General features: G+C 38.8%; 1 protein-coding gene across 1 annotated transcript; it reads right to left on the reverse strand.

Moving 5' to 3' along the window:
* Positions 1-912: 912 nt before the first annotated feature.
* On the reverse strand, positions 913-16,291 carry TSPAN8 (tetraspanin 8). Its single transcript, XM_069849810.1, has 8 exons — positions 16,097-16,291; positions 11,393-11,455; positions 8,520-8,642; positions 7,980-8,054; positions 7,787-7,894; positions 5,956-6,105; positions 3,737-3,820; positions 913-1,203 (listed from the first exon to the last, which is right to left on the reverse strand). The coding sequence occupies exons 1-8, from the start codon at positions 16,154-16,156 to the stop codon at positions 1,150-1,152; spliced, it is 717 nt and encodes a 238-aa protein (XP_069705911.1). The 5' UTR covers positions 16,157-16,291; the 3' UTR covers positions 913-1,149.
* Positions 16,292-18,709: the final 2,418 nt, after the last annotated feature.

Genomic DNA, 18,709 nt, shown 5'->3' on the forward strand with positions numbered 1-18,709 from the left:
CTGGCATCACACAGTCCCTCTGGGGTGGCAGGAAAGGACCTGGCAGCCAGGGCCCATCCCACCACCCCAGCCAGGAGCAGTACAGCTGAGGGGGCATTACAACAGTCTCCGCCTCTGGCATTGGATACTTCAGGAACAGGGATGGTCTGAGGCCAGGTCAGGCCATGAACCCATGGGTGGTCCCAGTTGATTGGATGCTATGGCCAAGCAGGGCAGGACCTGGAGACTGGCCCTACTGCAGCATCGCTGGAATAGCGATCAACAAGCCCAGGCACCTGCCACAGCGTCCTGGGCCCTGAGCAGGGCAGGTGGAGCCTCGGGGGTGGGCAGAGACAGTCGGGGCTTCTAGTGCCCCAGGGCTCCAGCACTTGCAGGCACAGGTGAATCCAAAGGCAGGAATACCTCATACTGCTGCTGCTGCTTTACCAGTCTCTCCCCCATGATTTCTGTATACGTCTTGCCTCCACTGAGCCTTGGATTTAAACCTTGATACATATTTGTAAAACACGTGCCACTAAATCAAAATCTTGTATGCAATCTAAGCATCATTTGGGCCTGTGAAAGACCACCTCATCTGCCAGGATATTGATTAAACATCCCTGAAGGGAAAGGACCGTCCTATTTGGACGAAAGTTAGTCACTGTTCTCACAAGTAATAAAATCCCAACCACATATCCTATATCGAGGACCAAACTGACCTGCGACACTCGTAATTGAAACACCCTGCAAACACCCTGCCCCGCAAGCAAAGCTGCCTGGGGGAACGTGATTCCCAAGAGCCGTCAGCCACCACAAGATAGTTTGCAGCTGTTTACGGTGACTCTGCTAATACCCATGCGGACACACTGCATGGTGAAACTGAAATCTCAACGTGACTTAAACGCTATCTTCAGACAAAATAAACTCCTCAGAAACATAAACAAAGACATTTATTGTAAATAAAAATTCACATTCACATCATTAAATCTTATGAAGTATAAGGCGTCATTTTGCAAATTTTGAAGCATCCATGTGCAAAAGGGCTGCTGTTTTCATCAGAACAGCTGCCTGGGACATGCATATATTTATCTGTATGTGCCAAGCCAAGTATCCCTCTATCTACAAAGGTTTTTATTTGGCTGGTGACATCGTTCTGACACTTCCACAGTTTCATTTTCTCTGGATCTGACAGTAGAGGCTCATAGAAAACACCAAACCAAAAATCTGGAAAACAAAGACATTTCTGGCATTACTTGGCAGTCCTGGAAATCCCAGGATACAACCAATACACAGTGGGAACATTTGGTTTGCAAATGTCTTGAATTCACATGCAGGCTAAATCTGCTATGCAGAGAATCTTTTCTAATCTAATTCTTAAAGAACATGAATCTAGAATGTAGCTATTTTTTTATGAAATCAGTATGCACCACAGGTAAGACATGATAGAAAACTCATTAATTAATTGCTTCTATGGATGGGGAACACCATAATTCTAGGGGTTCAAAATGCTTTTGTTAGCTGCAACAGAGCAGTAAACACCGATAAGTTCAAGAAATTCAGACAAAAAAAATTCTTTTAGTTTCCAAGAAAGTTGCAGCAACTTTCTGATCTCATTGTGTATTCTAAGGGTTGTTCCTCTTTGAAATCTCTCTTCCACTATCACTCTTTCACTTAAGTATGTGTGTAAAGGAGTACATGTGTAATTTGTACATGCATACATCTAGAAACATTCCCCACTGGTTTGAGTGGCAAATGAATATGTAACAAGTATTTTATATTCATCAGTAATAGTTTTGGGAGACACAGAGATCACTATAGAAGCTGTTGCTTGAAATATAAAATTCAGTAGGATCACCTTCTGTAGTGGGAATCCCAGTGGGTGAAATTCCCCAGCCTGTGTGAGATAGCTGGTGAGATCAGAAGATCACAAAGCTTCCTTCTGGATTTAAAATTAACTAGTCTGTGAAGGTGTTTCACAAAAGCAGAAAGTATCCACTTGACATTTCTAAAGCCATGAACACAAGCATGTTTCATTTATTTAAAGAAGAGACAGTGGAGAGCATACTGAACACAGGGATACAGCTAAGACAAAGGGATGGACTCACAGCTGGAATAAGCTGAAAGGGCTTCCCTGACTTGCCATGCCCGCATTTTTTCATTTCCACTAATAGGGAGAGCTGAAACCATTAACAGCCCACAAGTGGCATAATGCAGCATGCAGAGGGGTACCTCTAGTGAAGAACAGCTGTCCATTTCTTTTTATCTGGGGTTTTACAATGCAGAGAGATGATTAAACAGTTAAACGTGTGGCCTTTGATTTGCAATTACTTGAGAAGTCATAATATGTTAATATTTTTGGAAAAGCTAAATGCTTATCAAGTGTAAGTTGTCAGCTGACAATTTGTACCAGCTAAAGCTCATGTTGTTTATTCATGTTGTTTTCTAATCCCTTTGTGACTGGGAGAGGCAGCCACCATGGAAAATGCCAACCAGAGAACAGGGAGGAACGATGGCAAATGAACTGAAGGTTATAGCTCATGTAGCTGCAGTTACTAGAGCAAAGTGAATTATATAATAACTTGCCTTTGGGATACAGATGCAATTTTTATATTTTATGCAACTATTATATTTTTAAAGGCCTTTTAATATTGGTGTATTTCACCTATTTTCCCCCTAAAATCTACTTGTAGGCAAGAGACCTGACCCCCATATAAAGCACCTTAAATAACATTAAACCTGTGCCAAGTAAGAAGTTAGTGGCATGTCCTCTCCCAGTGCTACAGCTGTGTAACTCTTCCACGCTTACTATTATTTTCCTGGAAATGTATTTTTGATTTGGGGCTCTTGCCCACTTTTCTACCATGAGGATTAATCCTCTGCCAATGAAGTTAAGTTTTCACTTAGAATAACAAAGCCATCTTTGAACTCTGCACAGTCATCTTTGTCATTTCTGCTTTTCCATCAAACATCCATTGGCGGGGGTAGTGGAGGAGGGAAACCACAGAGGAATAGTGAAAAGAAAGAAAATTATGAAGAAAGCAACATGATGAAATCTTGTCTCTGTAATTTTCTCCTAATCAAACCCTATCATACACCAAGTAGCTGACTGGATAACCTCATTGATTTTTCTCCATTCTGGAGAAAATTTTGCATCTTGCTCTTCAGCTTATGATGAAGCAAATAAAATAAAGAACTCGCATACTCTGCTTTTTTACACACAGGAATATGTGGAGCAGCACAGATGTGCACTCAGGCACACTCACGCTCCATCTTGATGCCTAAATTATGCCTCAGAATAAGAGTTTTATACCATAATTTCTCTGTTATAAGAATGTGCAGTTTAGGAGCTAAGTTTTCTTATGTGATAACTTTTTCATCAAGTAAAGAAAGGAAAGATGAGGAAAAGACTAACTATTCTGCCTCATGTCTTCCTGGGGCTGGGACACACTCCTCTATTCACAAGGCTCACTGTCAAGGCTCTCTGTCTGTCTCCAGGGCTGCCAAATATTTGAGGAAAAAGTACCATGCAAGATACTTATAGAGGCAGCAGGGTGGTCTGATCCCACCTGAAGTTCACAGCTCAGCAGCCATATATTCTTTATATGAAATAACAGTGAGATTATAGCTAAAGTGAGAGGTGGTTTTCTCTTGACTATTAATCGAACAAGCCAAGCACTTTAATCCTATTCCCAGGGTATTTCTAAGTAGAACGTATTGTTTGTCAGCTACTGAATATTTCAGTGGTGTATACTGGTACCTCAATAACGGCCAGTCCAAAGGCAATTCCCATAATTATGATCAGGTGGTCTTTAAGGTATTTGATAATCACATGTTCACAAGGCTGAAAAATAAGACAAAATTAATAATTATAGATAAGAAATACTAGCCTAAGCTTATTAGGAAAGCATCTTCTAAAACAACTCTTGTCACACTCTTTTTCTCTCTCCCTCTGTGTTAAAGAAAGGCTGTTAGAATTTACTCTGGCTTGTTGCTAACAAATGCAAAGAACACAGCTATATGTACCTTGTGCTCTGAGAAACATATCTAGTCTTTGCCTTCCCAAATACAAAGATGCTTTTAGTAGCTGACGTTAAAAGTGTATAGTTACAAATGAAGTCATATAGCTGAAATTAATGATGTTTGCATGATTTTCAGTTGACAAGGAGTATTAATTCTTATTTTCACTTGATAATCAGTCACTGCTGTGAAACAGCCGATGTAGCAATGACTGAATCTGAAAGAGAACTTCAGTTTCCCACTAATCTGATCACTGGATTTGAAACTTCATAGTGCATTATTAGAATTGGGCTCAACTACCGATGTCTGAATATAAAAACTAGCTTAAATATTCATTTTGACAAATGTTTGGTGGTCATGGGCTGGGATTTGGACTGAGGCTGGGAGGAAGTGAGTGATCATATCTGATATTCTATGCAGAGCTATCCTCCTTTTTAATAAAGGCATACATCTGTTCTTATAATGACTACGTCTTCTCCAGGCATTGACAATATTCTTTTTGCAAACTGTAGGGAAAGCCAAGTGCAGCTTATATTCATCAAAACTGCAGAACTGTTCCAATACTACAACTTCCTTCCCCCAGATATAATGCATAGTTACATACCTTCACCATATTTCCTCCCTCACAATAAACATGTAGGTCTTCTCCTTCTAGACCTTCTAAAAAACCTCTTATTTAAGCTGACTCAGAACTGCATTGAATTCCAAATCTTTTTTCCTGGATCAGAAGATGTGAATATCTTTACTAGCATCTAACACCACCATGAAATCTGTGTGTTCATGTGAGTGATATCTTGCACCTGCAGTAATTTCACTGATGGCTTCTCATGTGTCCTTTGAGTGTTAGCTAGAAGCCAAAAAGACATTAAAATGTGGCCAAAACAGCCTCTTTGTGTACCTCTTATTTCCAGATAGGGTTCTGGCATCCTCTACTTAACCAGACTATTCCCTTCTTCTAAAAAAGTATTTGCTTCTGTGGGACTACACAGGGAGGAAATTAGTGTTCAGGCAAGACCTGGCTAAGGAACTATACATTAAGAGTATACATTAAGAGAAGTATACAACTGGATTTGGACATCTGCTAAAATCTGCTTCGTGCTGGATGTAGACTGGCAAATTTTGTACTACCAGCATTCTAAAAATGCAGCTACTTTCTGCTGGTTTCCCACCTTTTTTTTTCTCCCCATTTTTTTTTCCCCATTTTTTTTTCTTTATATGCAGAGAGTCCAAATTTCCATATAAGGAGAAATATAAATATTGAAATTAATTAATTGAGACCTCTGCTGCCCACCTACCAATTTTTGAGTAAGTTTTCTTTCTGCCTGTCACCAGACATTTTTACCTTAATATTATATTATATGTCATGAGATTTTCAAAAGGCTGTATTAGTAGGAAATTACACTTTGAGTATGCTGCCATGAAGCCTACACCACGTAAGGTTTCTTTCCCGCGGATCCTTAAACATGAGTGTGTGGGGGTTTAATAAAGGACTATAAAACCCCAAAGTTCTTGCATTTAACATGTTCATTTTTCAATATCCCTTTGAAAACCTTGGAGTCAACATATCTACTACCAGAATTAGCCTGGGTGGGAACATAACATTCTGAGGGAGGAATGAGAGATGAGGGGTAGCTGATGTGCTGCTCTGACCCAGAGGCATACCCTGACAGCAAAGCCACTCTAGTTTCCACCCACAGAAACCATGCATACATCCGAGGTCCTAAGGGAACTGCAATCCACAGCTAAGATAGAAGCAACCTAGGAAGAGAAAGCTTGTATTTCATATATGTACAGTAATTTCATAACAGGTGACACAGGGGCAATTCTGGCTAACAAAGAGAAGGCAAGACTCTGCCTTTTTCGAAAGATACAGAACTGCTGACTGTGCCAGTCACCAAAAGCAACCTTGAGTTAAAACATCTTTTTGGAAAGAGGAGTGAAACATCATATTTTTCTTACCGTTTTATAAATGTATCTGCTTTGAAAGTAGACGCAGTTGTCTTTTGGTGGGTTGTTTTGTTCACACGCACAGGGTTTACTGCTACCAAAAGCAATGTTAAAATTTTTTCCCCAGTCTGCAGGTCCACTCCCCAAACCGCAGCACTGGTTCTGTGAGAAAAGAGGAAATGGGAGGATGAGGAAAAAAAGTGATGACTTACAGTTCGAGGAGAGTAGGGGAAGGAGTTGAGAGGAAAAACAAAGTAGAAATTTCCTTTCATCTTTTCCCAGGTGGAAATTTTCCCAAACTGGTATGCCTCAACTACCCTTTGCATTTCCATACGAGTTATAAGAATGCAAGTGCGCAAGTTCCGGGGGGAATAAAAAAAGGAAAAGAAAAGGAAAAAAGACCAGATTTGTTTAAAAAAATATTATCATACTATAAAGCTATTAATTATCAGTGCTGGAATGGAATTGGAACATGGAACAATTCTGGGTAAAGCATTTTTTGAGGATCAAGTCTTCTTTCTGCAGGTTTTACTTGCAGACAGTAAGTAACAGCTCCATTAACATCCACATTTGAAAAATCCACATCTTGAAAAGCCAGACTGAAAAGGTAAAATTCAGGCACATAAAACTCTGAAATCTAGAAAAATAACCACTTTCAATGATGTTTAGGCCTTTAAATTAGAAATGGACTGAAGAGGCCAGGGCTCCATTTGGGTTTTATGAAACCTAAACCAGGTGCAGTTTCATTTCATGTTCCACTTTATTCAAGCCACTAAAGCTCAGGGGTGCAGACTTGGGTTTGAGGTCCTCCCTCTTGTAAAATGCAACAGGAAATGTTCACATTTTCGTATAAAAGCAAAGGCCGTGGGACATAATAAAGCAGTCCTGGTCTATTTAAAAATTAATACAGTAATTAAAGTATTTTTCATTTTGCTCACCCTTCAATCATCTCCCCAGGGAGCTGCTTATTGTATCAGAAGTAATAAGCTGGCTCAGAAGCAGAGGACAGGGCTAGAGGTGGAATGAGGAAGGAGAAGAGGAAGTAATATAAGCCACTCAAATACTGTTTCTTTTTTCCTTTTCTTTAACACCAACAGTCTTTAAAAATACAGGAATTCTTTAAGCCTACCCATCAAAGTCATCACCCATAAGAGACTTAAAAATAGCAGGCACTTTGTCAATGTATAGACACAGTTACTAGGGGCAGATGTAGGAGTCTACACGGTGAATTATATCAATGAATTTCAAGGTCTTCTCTGTGGGACACCCAAGAACAAGCTGGCACTGCGTACACCTTCTGGGATCCTGCAGTTGTGGGAAGCCAGGACAGCTATAAGCACAGTGAAATCAAACCCCATTTTTATCATATTTTCTTCACCCTTCTTACACAACGAAGTACAGCATTTGATGACTTAATAGTAATAGGATATTCTAAATGAAATATGCTCTTGAAGTTTTGTTATCCTTGAGGTAATCTTGCCTTTGGAGTATTGGATAGTTCTTAGGTGGAATAAATTGAAGGAATGATGTCCCTTCAGGTGGGAAAGGTGTGAGAAAGGAGTAGGCAGCTTTCTCATGAAAGAACTTGGCGAAATGTCAGTCTCACTTGCGTGTTGTGTGTCCTTGCTCTATTGCTCTTATAAACAAAGAAATCATCACAGAAAGCCCATCATATCAAGACAGCAGAATCCCCTTGTTTTAACTTGCACTTAAGTCAGACCTTCCTCATCTCCGGAGAATGAAAAACAAATCTATAGCGAAGTAGCCATAAAGTGAAGCACAGACAAATGGAAGAGATGGAATATATAGCAACAACCCCTGTCCTTTGTTACATTTTAGTTACCATTTGCTCAAACTGCTGGAAAGTCTCTTGAAAGGCTTTATCTTCTTCTGTAGAGCCTTGCAGTACAATCGCACTCTGCTGGAGAGTCACGTTAACGGATGCTTCAATCTGCAAGTCAAAATATTTTATTAGTTTTCAGGGTAGAAACAAAACTCTAGGAAGACATCAATGAAAATTCAGAATAATACCATACCTGAGATTTGTACACAGCTCCTAAAATACCTCCTGCAACCTGAAGGATCAGGATCAGAAGCAGTCCAATAAAAAACTAGAAAGAAAAAAAAAAAGGGAGGGAGAATGCTATGGAAACTACAGTGCTTTTGACTAAAATTATATAATTTCTTCTAAGTGAATGTTAAGCTTTCCTGTGCTTGAATAACCATGTAGGTAGAATGAACCTGTCACAGCTGCTCCAGCTATTCCTTCCTTGGCAATGAGAAAAGGGAGTGCTCAGGACAAGACTGTGATCAGCTGGTGATCAAAACAAAGTGCACACCAAAGTAGTGGCATGGTGGACAGCGTGTTGGGGAGAGATGGGAAGGAGGACCAGGAGGATGTTCTAGGAGGACCAGCAAAGGGAGTAACTTGGAATTTATGAAATTAAATGGGACTAGCAGGGGAGATCTGGTTAAAGAAAAATATCCACATCTTGACTTCGTACTACTTGCAAGGATCTTATCCATCAAATGTAGCTGTGGTCTGTTAAAGGTAGTCAAATATTTTTCTTTCCTACCAGCAGCAGCATGCACTGGCTCTCCTTTATGGCACCACAGCATCCCAGAAAACCAAGGACCATAATGATGGAGCCCACGGCTATCAGCACATTAGCCCCTGCTAACAGGCTGCTGTCTATCTCCTGAAAAGAGAAGAGAAAAAAATCTTTCAGGTCCTCCTGAAAACATCTATATGCCCCACACCAAGATAATTATTTCATAAATGATAAATACATTGATTAGAAACCATGGAGAAATTCTGATCAATTAATAAATAAACCTTTAATCCCCCTTTCTTAAAAAAATTGTGATTGAACTCAGTAGAACCTACCTTTTCACAGTCTCTGGACAAGATGAAAGTCAACCTTACAGAATAATGATCTCTTGTCTTTAAAGTTTTCAGCCAATGAATCCTTACTTTTTACTGGAAGTAGCAGAATTTATTATCTCAAAATCTCTCCTACATTAAAAAAATATTAAAGAAACAAAATCTCTACTTGTCATTAGAAGGCCAGGAAGAACACTTCTCAAAACAAAGCTCTACTGAAATAGATGTCTTTTCCTTTCCTTTTCCTTTTCCTTTTCCTTTTCCTTTTCCTTTTCCTTTTCCTTTTCCTTTTCCTTTTCCTTTTCCTTTTCCTTTTCCTTTTCCTTTTCCTTTTCTTTTCCTTTTCCCCTTCTCCCTCTCCCTTTTCCCCTCTCCCTCTCCTCCTTCTCCTTCTCCCTCTCCCTCTCCTCCTTCTCCTTCTCCTTCTCCTTCTCCTTCTCCTTCTCCTTCTCCTTCTCCTTCTCCTTTAACTAGGCATGATCCCTAATATCACCCTCAGAGATGAAGACTATATCTTGATATGTAGGACATTCAAATAAACAATTCATATACTTCAATATTATTAGATGTTGAATTATTAATTTCCCATAGGACTGACTAAGGCCAAAGGTTAAAACAGAGAAAAAGATTCAAAGAATTTTCCAGTGTGTCTGGTGCCAAGATTAGCAAAAATGTCTGGAAGTTGTCACATCTATCTTCTGATGGAAATTAAGGTATATAGACGACCATAATTTGAAGAACGTGTTGTTCATTCCCCTTCCAAGTTGGACTGAAACTCCTGTTATTTATTCTTAGAAAGTTCTATTCATCTACATCCAAATCCTATGGCCTGTTCAATTATTACTCAGGCAAAATATACATTGTTTTTGAATAGCAACTTTGCCTGCATACAAAGAAAATATAAGAAAAACTTTATTTTTTGGTCCCTAGTCTTATTTCAAAGTTCTTGGGTAGTACTCAGTGTCGCTTCAGGAAACCAATTTGGGACACACTTAAGTATGCTTTTCTGGATAGGAAATAGTGGTTGTGGTTTTCCAAGCTCTATTTTATCTCTGAGGCATTTTACTCCTGGAGGTCAACTAGCAAGTATGGCAGTTTTAGCTTCTTTCAAAATGTTGATTAAAGAGTGAAAGTTGTCATTATTCCATGTAGAGAATAGCAGAACTCTCCACCATGACATAATTTACCCCATAGCCCAATGTCATCATGAACTGAGTTCTGTTGCATTCATCCTCTGCCAGACATAACAGACATCTGGGACTGGCTAAGGGCAACAGCATCATCAGCCAAATGTCAGGAAATATATAAAGCTATCTTCTTATCTCCACCATCTTTTCATTTCCAGGTGGGAAAGAACTGACTTAAAAAACTGATCTTAACTGATCAAATGTGGTAGAGCAACAGAGGAGTGATTTTAAGGTTTGCAACTTAATCTATACTAAAATCTCAATCTGGAAGCTGAAAAATATGCTTCCATATCACACGTGGCCATTTTTTCACTTCTATGTCCAGGAAGTCTTTCTGGAAATTAAATTTTCAAATTAATTTACATTTCTATGTCCCAAATTCAAAAGAAGAAAGATACTGCTTAAACCTTAGAGTCAGATTGTTCTTTCTGTTAGTATAACAAAGCACCAGCATACAAAGATTGCACAGTGCCTTTCTGATAAGCATCTATGAGCTGTGAAATCAGCTTCTCTCAAAGGTGACAAAAAACTTGCTGTGAGTCAGAAGCCAGTGCTACTAGGACCACACTTGGAAAAAGGTTGGTAGGGCCCTCAGGGCCAAAGGGTCTTCATACCAACAGGATCAACCTTTGCTGCATGTCTGCAAGATCAAGGGCTCCTCAAAATTATATTTTCCCTAGCTTTGCAGAAAAGAAAAGTCAAGAAGTGTGAAGTAATAACCCAGATAAAATCCAGGAGGGAAACTCAGGGACTTTCTGCTCCCTTCTAAGAGCATTGTTAGCATTTTAACCTAGGTATAGATTTCTGGGTCTCTAAAAATTTCTGTCTGTATAAATATAAGGGGAAAAAGATAAGGTGTTTTTAAGGAGTCACTGAAAATAAAAGGGAAAAATTGTCACTCTCTTTCAAAGATGAAGTTACTGGGGAAATAAGAATCTGCTATTGAAGAGAGTGAGAAAGGTTAAAATATTCCCTACAAACATATGGAAGTAACCCCAGGAATATATGACCATACTATCATTTTAGGGAAAGACATTGAAAAGTCTAAGAGCTGCATGGCTCTTCATTATTCTCCCTGACACTGAAATAAATAATGAAATCATCATCAGTTTTCATTAAAGGAGACACTTTTCCCAACAGAAGTCAGTGTTCATCTGCAAGAAACTACATTTGTTACACTACAAGACACTTCTTGTAGTCACATGTCCACGTGTACGGCAATTGCTTTATCTGACTACCTACACCATCTCATTTCATCTTAAATATAACAAAATCTTTACCCACACAAACCACCTCAACAAAAACATAACAAATTTGTGAAAATGCAAAAGTATAGGCAGTAGCTTCCACATCGTATATGGTACATGCATACATTTACCTGCTGAGCACCTTTGCTAACACGTATCCATATAGAGACTCCCAAAATAACGGAACCACACACCTGCAGGATAAAAAATAAAGAGTATTTAGAAAGATCAGCAATTTTATCTTAATGTTCTGCATCCCAATTGCACCAGATGCTAGCCAAAATTGTGAAATCATTTGTTTGGCAGAATGAAAGAAACATGAATTACTGGAGCATATAATATTGACTCATATCCAGGAAACTTCATAAGGGTAGCTAAATCTTCACTTATGCACCAAATCCCTGATGTTTCTACCTCAGAGGACTCCACATTTCCTTAATGATTTATACATGTGGCTGGGAAGCACACAGAAATTCTGTCAGATGAGAGAGGAATACAAATTGCTATAGTATGTATATAACATGGGTGTAAAGAACATCGTTACTTGTTTAATGGAAACACCTGAAATTTGATAAGGGATATTTGTGTAAATGTTGTTTCTAGAAATATTCAGGACACATATCTAGAGACATATTCTCTATTATAAAACTATCAGGAAAAGTTCTAAACAAAGTCTTTCTGCTGATTCTGTTGCAAAAATATCTGGCCGTCTCAAATCCTTAGAATATTCCTCCTATAAAATGCCTCTAGTTGTTATTTCCAGTATATTTTCATGGAAAACAACCATACTCTGTACACATGAAAGTTAGACTAGTATTCCTTGCTTCTAGATATTGAAGTCAAGGCAGATGAATCCCAGGTCCAGAGGCATTCCCTAATCACTAGTCCTCCTATTTTGTTGATTGTTGAGGCATCTTTCCAATGTGTGCCAGTCACTCTATTCCAAAACTTATCTGTGATGGTTCTTCAATGGAATTTCTCTTTATTAAGTGTTGGAGACAGGTAATTAAGCCACTAATCAGTTGTTAGGTTTGTGCCTACTAAGATGACTTGTAGGAAAGAGAGATCATGGAGGACCAGAGACTAGGCAGATTTAGAATTATCTTCCTATATGTCATTAATACTCAAGTATTAAAAGGCCCTGAAATGTTATTATGAGCTTCCTGTGAAGACTGAGACTATTCCTAAGCTTTTAAAATTAAAAGAGTTATTTTTATATGTTTTAGATAGTTTTTCTTAAAAAATACTTTCCCTGCAAGAGGTTTCATATAATATTCAGCATCAAAGACCATAACGACTTCAGCAGATTATTTAATATTGAACAAAGCCAGCACTCAGACATGAGTACCACACATTTTCCTGCTATAAGTAAAGGTTCTATTTTAAACTTAAAAAGGGAAATTGTACAATTGATGACAGCTATATCATGCTATCAAATTTAACTATAACTCCCCAGTGAAGCCTTCTGAATCTACCTAGAAACTGATGGTAACTTACGACCATATATTTAGGTCCTGTTCAGCAGTACTATGTGAGCCATGTGGCTATGCACCAGACAATACAGGCTAACTAATGTGAAAATTTCCAATGAAACCAGCATTGCTACAAATCCAAAGAGAATTTGGCCCATTGCCTTATTTGTTATATAGGACTTCCCATAAAAACACAGCACAGTCAGGTAAGTATGTATAGCTGAATATACAGGAACTTACCAATCTGATGGGGATGCTACAATATCTATTACCTTCATTCAAAATAAGAAGCATAATTTATAAATAAAAAATACTAGTAAGGTGTGTAAATTTTAATAATAGAGTTGGTTTATGCTGATAAAACCTACTCCACTTCAGTAAAATCTGAATGGTTTATTTCAGTTTATTTTCATAATATACATAGTGTACAAGAACAAATACAGAAAAGTTTTGAAATAACAAATCAAATTGTTCCTGAAGAGTCCAAGTAGAATATGTCAAGTTTACTGGTATACATGCCATTCCAATAATTATATTTTCTTCAAATAAAATTGCAACTAAAGATACTTTCCTTTCTGGAAATTTCATTTTTAGTGAACCCATATTACCAATGGAATAAGAAGAGTTTCTTTGGAAAGGTCCTCACCCATTTTCCCAAAACTAAATGGCTGTCATAGTTTTGTCTCAACACTTGACCAAGAATCAATAACCTTATCATGGTGGCATAGATTGACCAGGAAAAGGACTGTTGTCCTTCGAAATCAACTGGTCCTTCTCTTCTCAAGCCTTTCATTCTCAGTGTGATGAAGAAATACAGCCTAGTTAAATCAATGTCACCTCAGATGAGCCTGTCATGACTCTGGATCAGTAGTATGTCAAGATTCTTCTTTATTCAGACACTGGAATACCAAACCTATGGTACACACTTTTTGAGTAACTAGTTTAAGGGTATCAGGAGGAGCTTTCTATCAAGGGTGCTTTTGTTCAGGAAAATATTTCCCTGGAATAGTTCCTTGAGTTACCTCGAATAAACAGTAAAAGGAAGGTGTTTCACATGATGTGGTCTATGGCTTAACATACTTGCTATGTTGCCGGAAGGGACTGCAAGTCTGATTTGATAACAGCAACTGATCAAAGATTGCTGTGCTACTAATTCTACAGTTTTGCATGATGTGGAGTAGCAGAAGCTGACAGAATGAGAGCAGCAGGTGAGACTGGATATCCTGCAAACTCTGAAGAAAGGAGAGAGAAAAATTCTGACTTCTGCATCAGTTCTAATGCACAAATTGACTTAAGGGTTAACTTAAAGACTATTAAGAGCCCCTTGTAGGAACCGAGTTCCAAAGAACAGGTCTTCAAGATCCCAAAGGCTCAGCTTTCTTCCAGCGAACTGGGAGGATCCAAAACTCTATGGACTTGCTGGAGCCCAGCATGAGTCTCATGGGGTTGTAGATTCCCATGGGGGCAAACGTTACGTGGTGAAGCCAGAGCAACTTTGCAGAGCTAGCTTAAACTATTCCAGGGATTACATACTTAGTGCTATCCTGTTACAGCTGCTTAGAAAAAGGCACCAGAATGCTGGAAAGCCCATTCCTGAGTACCCTAAGAGGGGACACTCCCATAGGACTTAAAATGAAATTATGCTAGGTAAATATGCAGCTGCTTATCCAGTTAAAGTTAAAGTCACCTTCACTTCCCACTATCGGTTTAATTTTCCACCTGCCAGCTGCCTTGTGCACCGAAGACAGCAGTGCCTTTAAAGACATCATTGTTCCCACAACTTTACTACAGCAATTTAATGATTTCCAGGAACTAGAGAGAGGAATGTGAATCAAAGAATCCAGCTCATTGTACTCCATCAGCCCGTATTCCTGTTTGCACCATGTCTGTTTTTCCCTGTCTTAGTAGTGCTAAGCTTCTTCCTTTAGAATAAGTAACTATAGCTGCTGCTATAGTAACTATTCCTGTCCTTCTCCATCCCATCCAGGCAGTCGTATTCACAGCAAGTGTCTCAGCATATTTGTGCCTAGAATAGTGCACAGATTTTCCTACTTTTGGCATAAAGATTGGTTTAGGAAATTTGTTCCGCGTTTGCTTGTTTCCTGAGCTTTCAAGACTCCCCCAGGACCACACCCTGTGTTTTTTCCTAGGAAACCTATGCTGTCATTGGAGACTTAGGCATGGAGCATTATTCACATATTCATTCTAATCTGAGACATTTGCCTGTGTTTTACACAAACTACAGATGAACGTGAACAGGAAATATTTCCTGAGGTACAGGAATTCCAAGTCAGAAACTGACAGATTCTTTTAAGTACTGTTGCAGAACAACTTCAAGAAAGATGTCAAATATCTTCAATCTGCCTTGATGGAGGTGGAGGAAGAAGAGGAAGGAGGCAGTCCAAATGATCACTGGCCAGTTAGGAATTTCTTTGTGAGGTCCACAAGAATTATGCTAATTCTTCTTATTTTGGCTAGCCACAAATTTTCCAAGGCTACTCTTTGTGGCCCCTTTAGAATGCTATCACCTTCTCACTTGAAAAAAATCCCTGAGGAAAAGCCCATAATATGGCTAGTACTTCTACTTCTGGTTTCAGTGAACCTCCAGTGAACCTGACAAATCTCTGTCAGAAAATCTGACAGCAAGATTGAATCATGAGACAAATATTCTTTAATTCAAACCTTTTCAGAGTTTCCAGGACCAAACCAACTGGTTTCTTGCAAACCAACCTGTTTCTTGCAAACCAACCGAGATGTGATACATACATAGACAAATACAGTTCAAACAACAGCCAGAGACCTGCCTGCTGCCTTGTGATCTATCTGCCTCAATACAGCTATTGGCAGAATTGCCAGCCCATACCATTTTACAAAGGTTTACTGTCCACCATCAGAAACTAATTATGGCACTGAATGTAAAGCAAAGAACCACAAAGAAGGATATGAAAACCATTTATCATTTAGGAAGATAAAAATACAAGTGAATTTTCCAGATCTTCTGTGGCAACTACTTTTTCAGGATTATGCTATTTGGATACAAGCAGCAAACAAAAGAATAATGCATTGTAAGCAGAAAGTCTGTTATCTTCTGACTGAAACAAGGGGCACGATTTGGGCAGGGAGAAAGACTCATTGTTGTTCTGCTTTTGAATGTGGAGGGAAAGCTATTATATTCTATTGAAGAAAAAGACAAAGGGAAGGGCAAAAGTTAAACATATTCTCCCCTCCCTCCTCTCCTTGATTTACAATCGTACTCTGGTTCCACTTATGTTCTATTTTCTTTACAATTCTTTCAACTACAGCGTTCAGATAATGTCGAACATATTTCAGGAATCCCTAATAACAGTTTAAACACCAGCTTACCCAAAATAAGAAGTTGAAGATGAACATGGAGTACTTCATGCAGCTGCTTACACCCGCCATTTTCAACAAGCAGAAACAAAAATGAGCACTGCAGAAGAAGCTCTTCTAAGAGTTTGACCTTGATACAGAAGTGAATGAAGTTCCTGCTTCTTCTGAAAACCTCTCAAACCACTGCAAATCCCCTGGGCTCTGCTACTCAAAGCAAAAGATTGTGACCAGGCACGAACGATTATTTAAACAGTTCCTATACCACAGGTAAATATTAACCAGAGTATTGAGGAAGCACTACCCAGTGTTATCACTGAGTCTCCAGACTCTTACTGCGTCTCTGTGATTTGTACTTTTCTAAGGTCCTGTTAGTCTTGTTCTACACCTCAAAAGTAAACAGATAAGGCAGCCAAAGTCATCATTTCAAGAGGAAGGTAAATGAGCATAAAAAATTTCTACAGACCTGCTCTGGGAATTTAAGCACTGTGGTGCACAAACTGTCGTGCTGTGCAGGTTCCCAGAAGTATTGTAAACCCTAGCACAGCAATCATGGTTCTGGCATCAGATGTAGGATACTTCTCAGCAACAGGAGCTAGATTCATCCCAGAAGACAAGACAATAAACCTATTTCATTAGTTTTGTTTTCTGTTTGGTTTGTTTACTGTTGTGCCTCTCAGACTAGGAACCCTGACAGGAAAATGAAGGTATCATTGCTCTTTTTTTTAACTTCAGCCCATTTTCTGCAGAAGCCCTGTATAGCAGTCCTTGAAGGGATGAAGATCAGGCACAGTCTCCCCTAAGTTCATCATAAAAACAGATTTATTTTGCAGGTGAACACAAAAGGAGATTAAAGATATGCTGATTTATGAAACACCCCTGGCCCAAGCCCATTTTTCAGTCTCTTCACTGTCAGTTCACATTCTTCAATTCTGTTGCCTGTATTTGGAAAAAAAAATGAAATGCAAAGCGTTAGTATATAACACACCTGTAGATGGTGACAAAAAGAGGTACCTTAGAGCCTGGCTTTTGTAGGATACATCAAAAAAAAAATCTACTCTACATTGAAAACAACTTCTTCTAGCTGCTCTCTAAATCAGCTTTAATGAAAGTGTGATGTTGCAATCTCTCCATTCACATTCACTAATTATATTTAAACAGACACAACCTTTCTCATTTTTATCAGTAGGTCTATATCTGCCTTTGACTTCTGGGTTCCTTTTTGAAGTAATGCTCTTTTTTTCTAACTCTAGCAGTTTGTCTGTTTGACTAGTTTATTTTGCAATACCCACCCTGAATTTGAGAATGTTCCTAAAAATAATTGTGCTCATGAAATACAGATTTTGTAAGGATTCAGAGAAACAACTGTGTGGTATGGTTTAGATCTAAGGCACTCAACAAATAAGTAAGTTGAGAAATGTGGGTGTCTTTATGGAGGGATGCCATAGCCACTGATGAATCATGAGAAAAGTTTAAAGGGCCATATAAAATTGTAAAAAAAGAACCATGAAGGGTAATATGACAATCACAGATGACACAGTCTTTGAAGAGATAAGTCTTCAATCAGATGATGCAATTGCAGTAAACTAAGTTTGTTATAAGTGGAGTGCAGAAACAACATTTTGTACCAAACATTACACAGATATAGATCTTCATACACGTAGGTGTTCATTAAAAAAGGCTTGAGCTGTAGCCCTGTTGTCTGAGAGATGGTTAGCCCAAGCATTCAGTCAGAGGTGTCTGAGGGAAATTGTGCTAGGAATAGGAAGGAAAAGTGAGCATTCACAAACTGGCCCTTCAAAAAAGGCCACCGTCCAATGATCTTTCACATGCAAGAGGCCTAACCCCTCTTTGCCTCCCCACCTTCCTTCACAGCAGTCTTGGATTTGGGGCAAAGAGGACTCTGACATGCCCCAGAGTGAATTCCAGAGTAATACACAGTCCTGGGCTGCTGAAGGACCCCACACCTGTTTGGGGGCAGAGAGCTCCACAGCATCTGTGGACCCTTCCCCAGCCTCCATCCTCGAGAGGTGTAAGACCAGTGCAGCTGAGTTTCTTGTTCAGTCTAGGAAATTTAAACAGCTGAAGATATGATTTAGATCTGAAACCTGTTTTCATTACAATTGTATACTTATGGCTGTGGTTGTTGAAGAAATTTGCCAGAACTTCTGGGATTTCTTTTAACATGTTTTTTAAATGTGTGTATTGAACATTAACCATAAGCAAGTTCTGGTAAGATCCCAGTTCTTCCTAAACCTTGTATTTCGTATGCTTACTGATCTTTTTAGAGAAAGAAAAAAACTTTTGTAGGACCCAATAAATACTCCTTTTCTAGGATGACAAATAGAAAATAATGCCAAAGTTAAATACATTTCCTAGTCGGTTTCCAACATGCTAAATTTGGCTGCTGAATGAAAACCCAGTATCTAAATTTACTACAATTCCTATGTGTTTCATATCTGTATTTCACGGTATCCAAGGTAAAAACATGTCATCTGAGATTAAAAGCAAACAGAAGTTTTCATTGTGACAGATCTTCAGGTTAAATCTTCTGTAGGAGTTGGTGATTTCTTATTTCCTGGCTACATAGTCCTTTTTTATATGTCTCTGAGAAGGGGAAAGCCACAA

Source organism: Phaenicophaeus curvirostris, chromosome 1 (genome assembly GCF_032191515.1).
Source record: "Phaenicophaeus curvirostris isolate KB17595 chromosome 1, BPBGC_Pcur_1.0, whole genome shotgun sequence".
In the NCBI taxonomy this organism is placed as follows: Eukaryota; Metazoa; Chordata; class Aves; order Cuculiformes; family Cuculidae; genus Phaenicophaeus; species Phaenicophaeus curvirostris.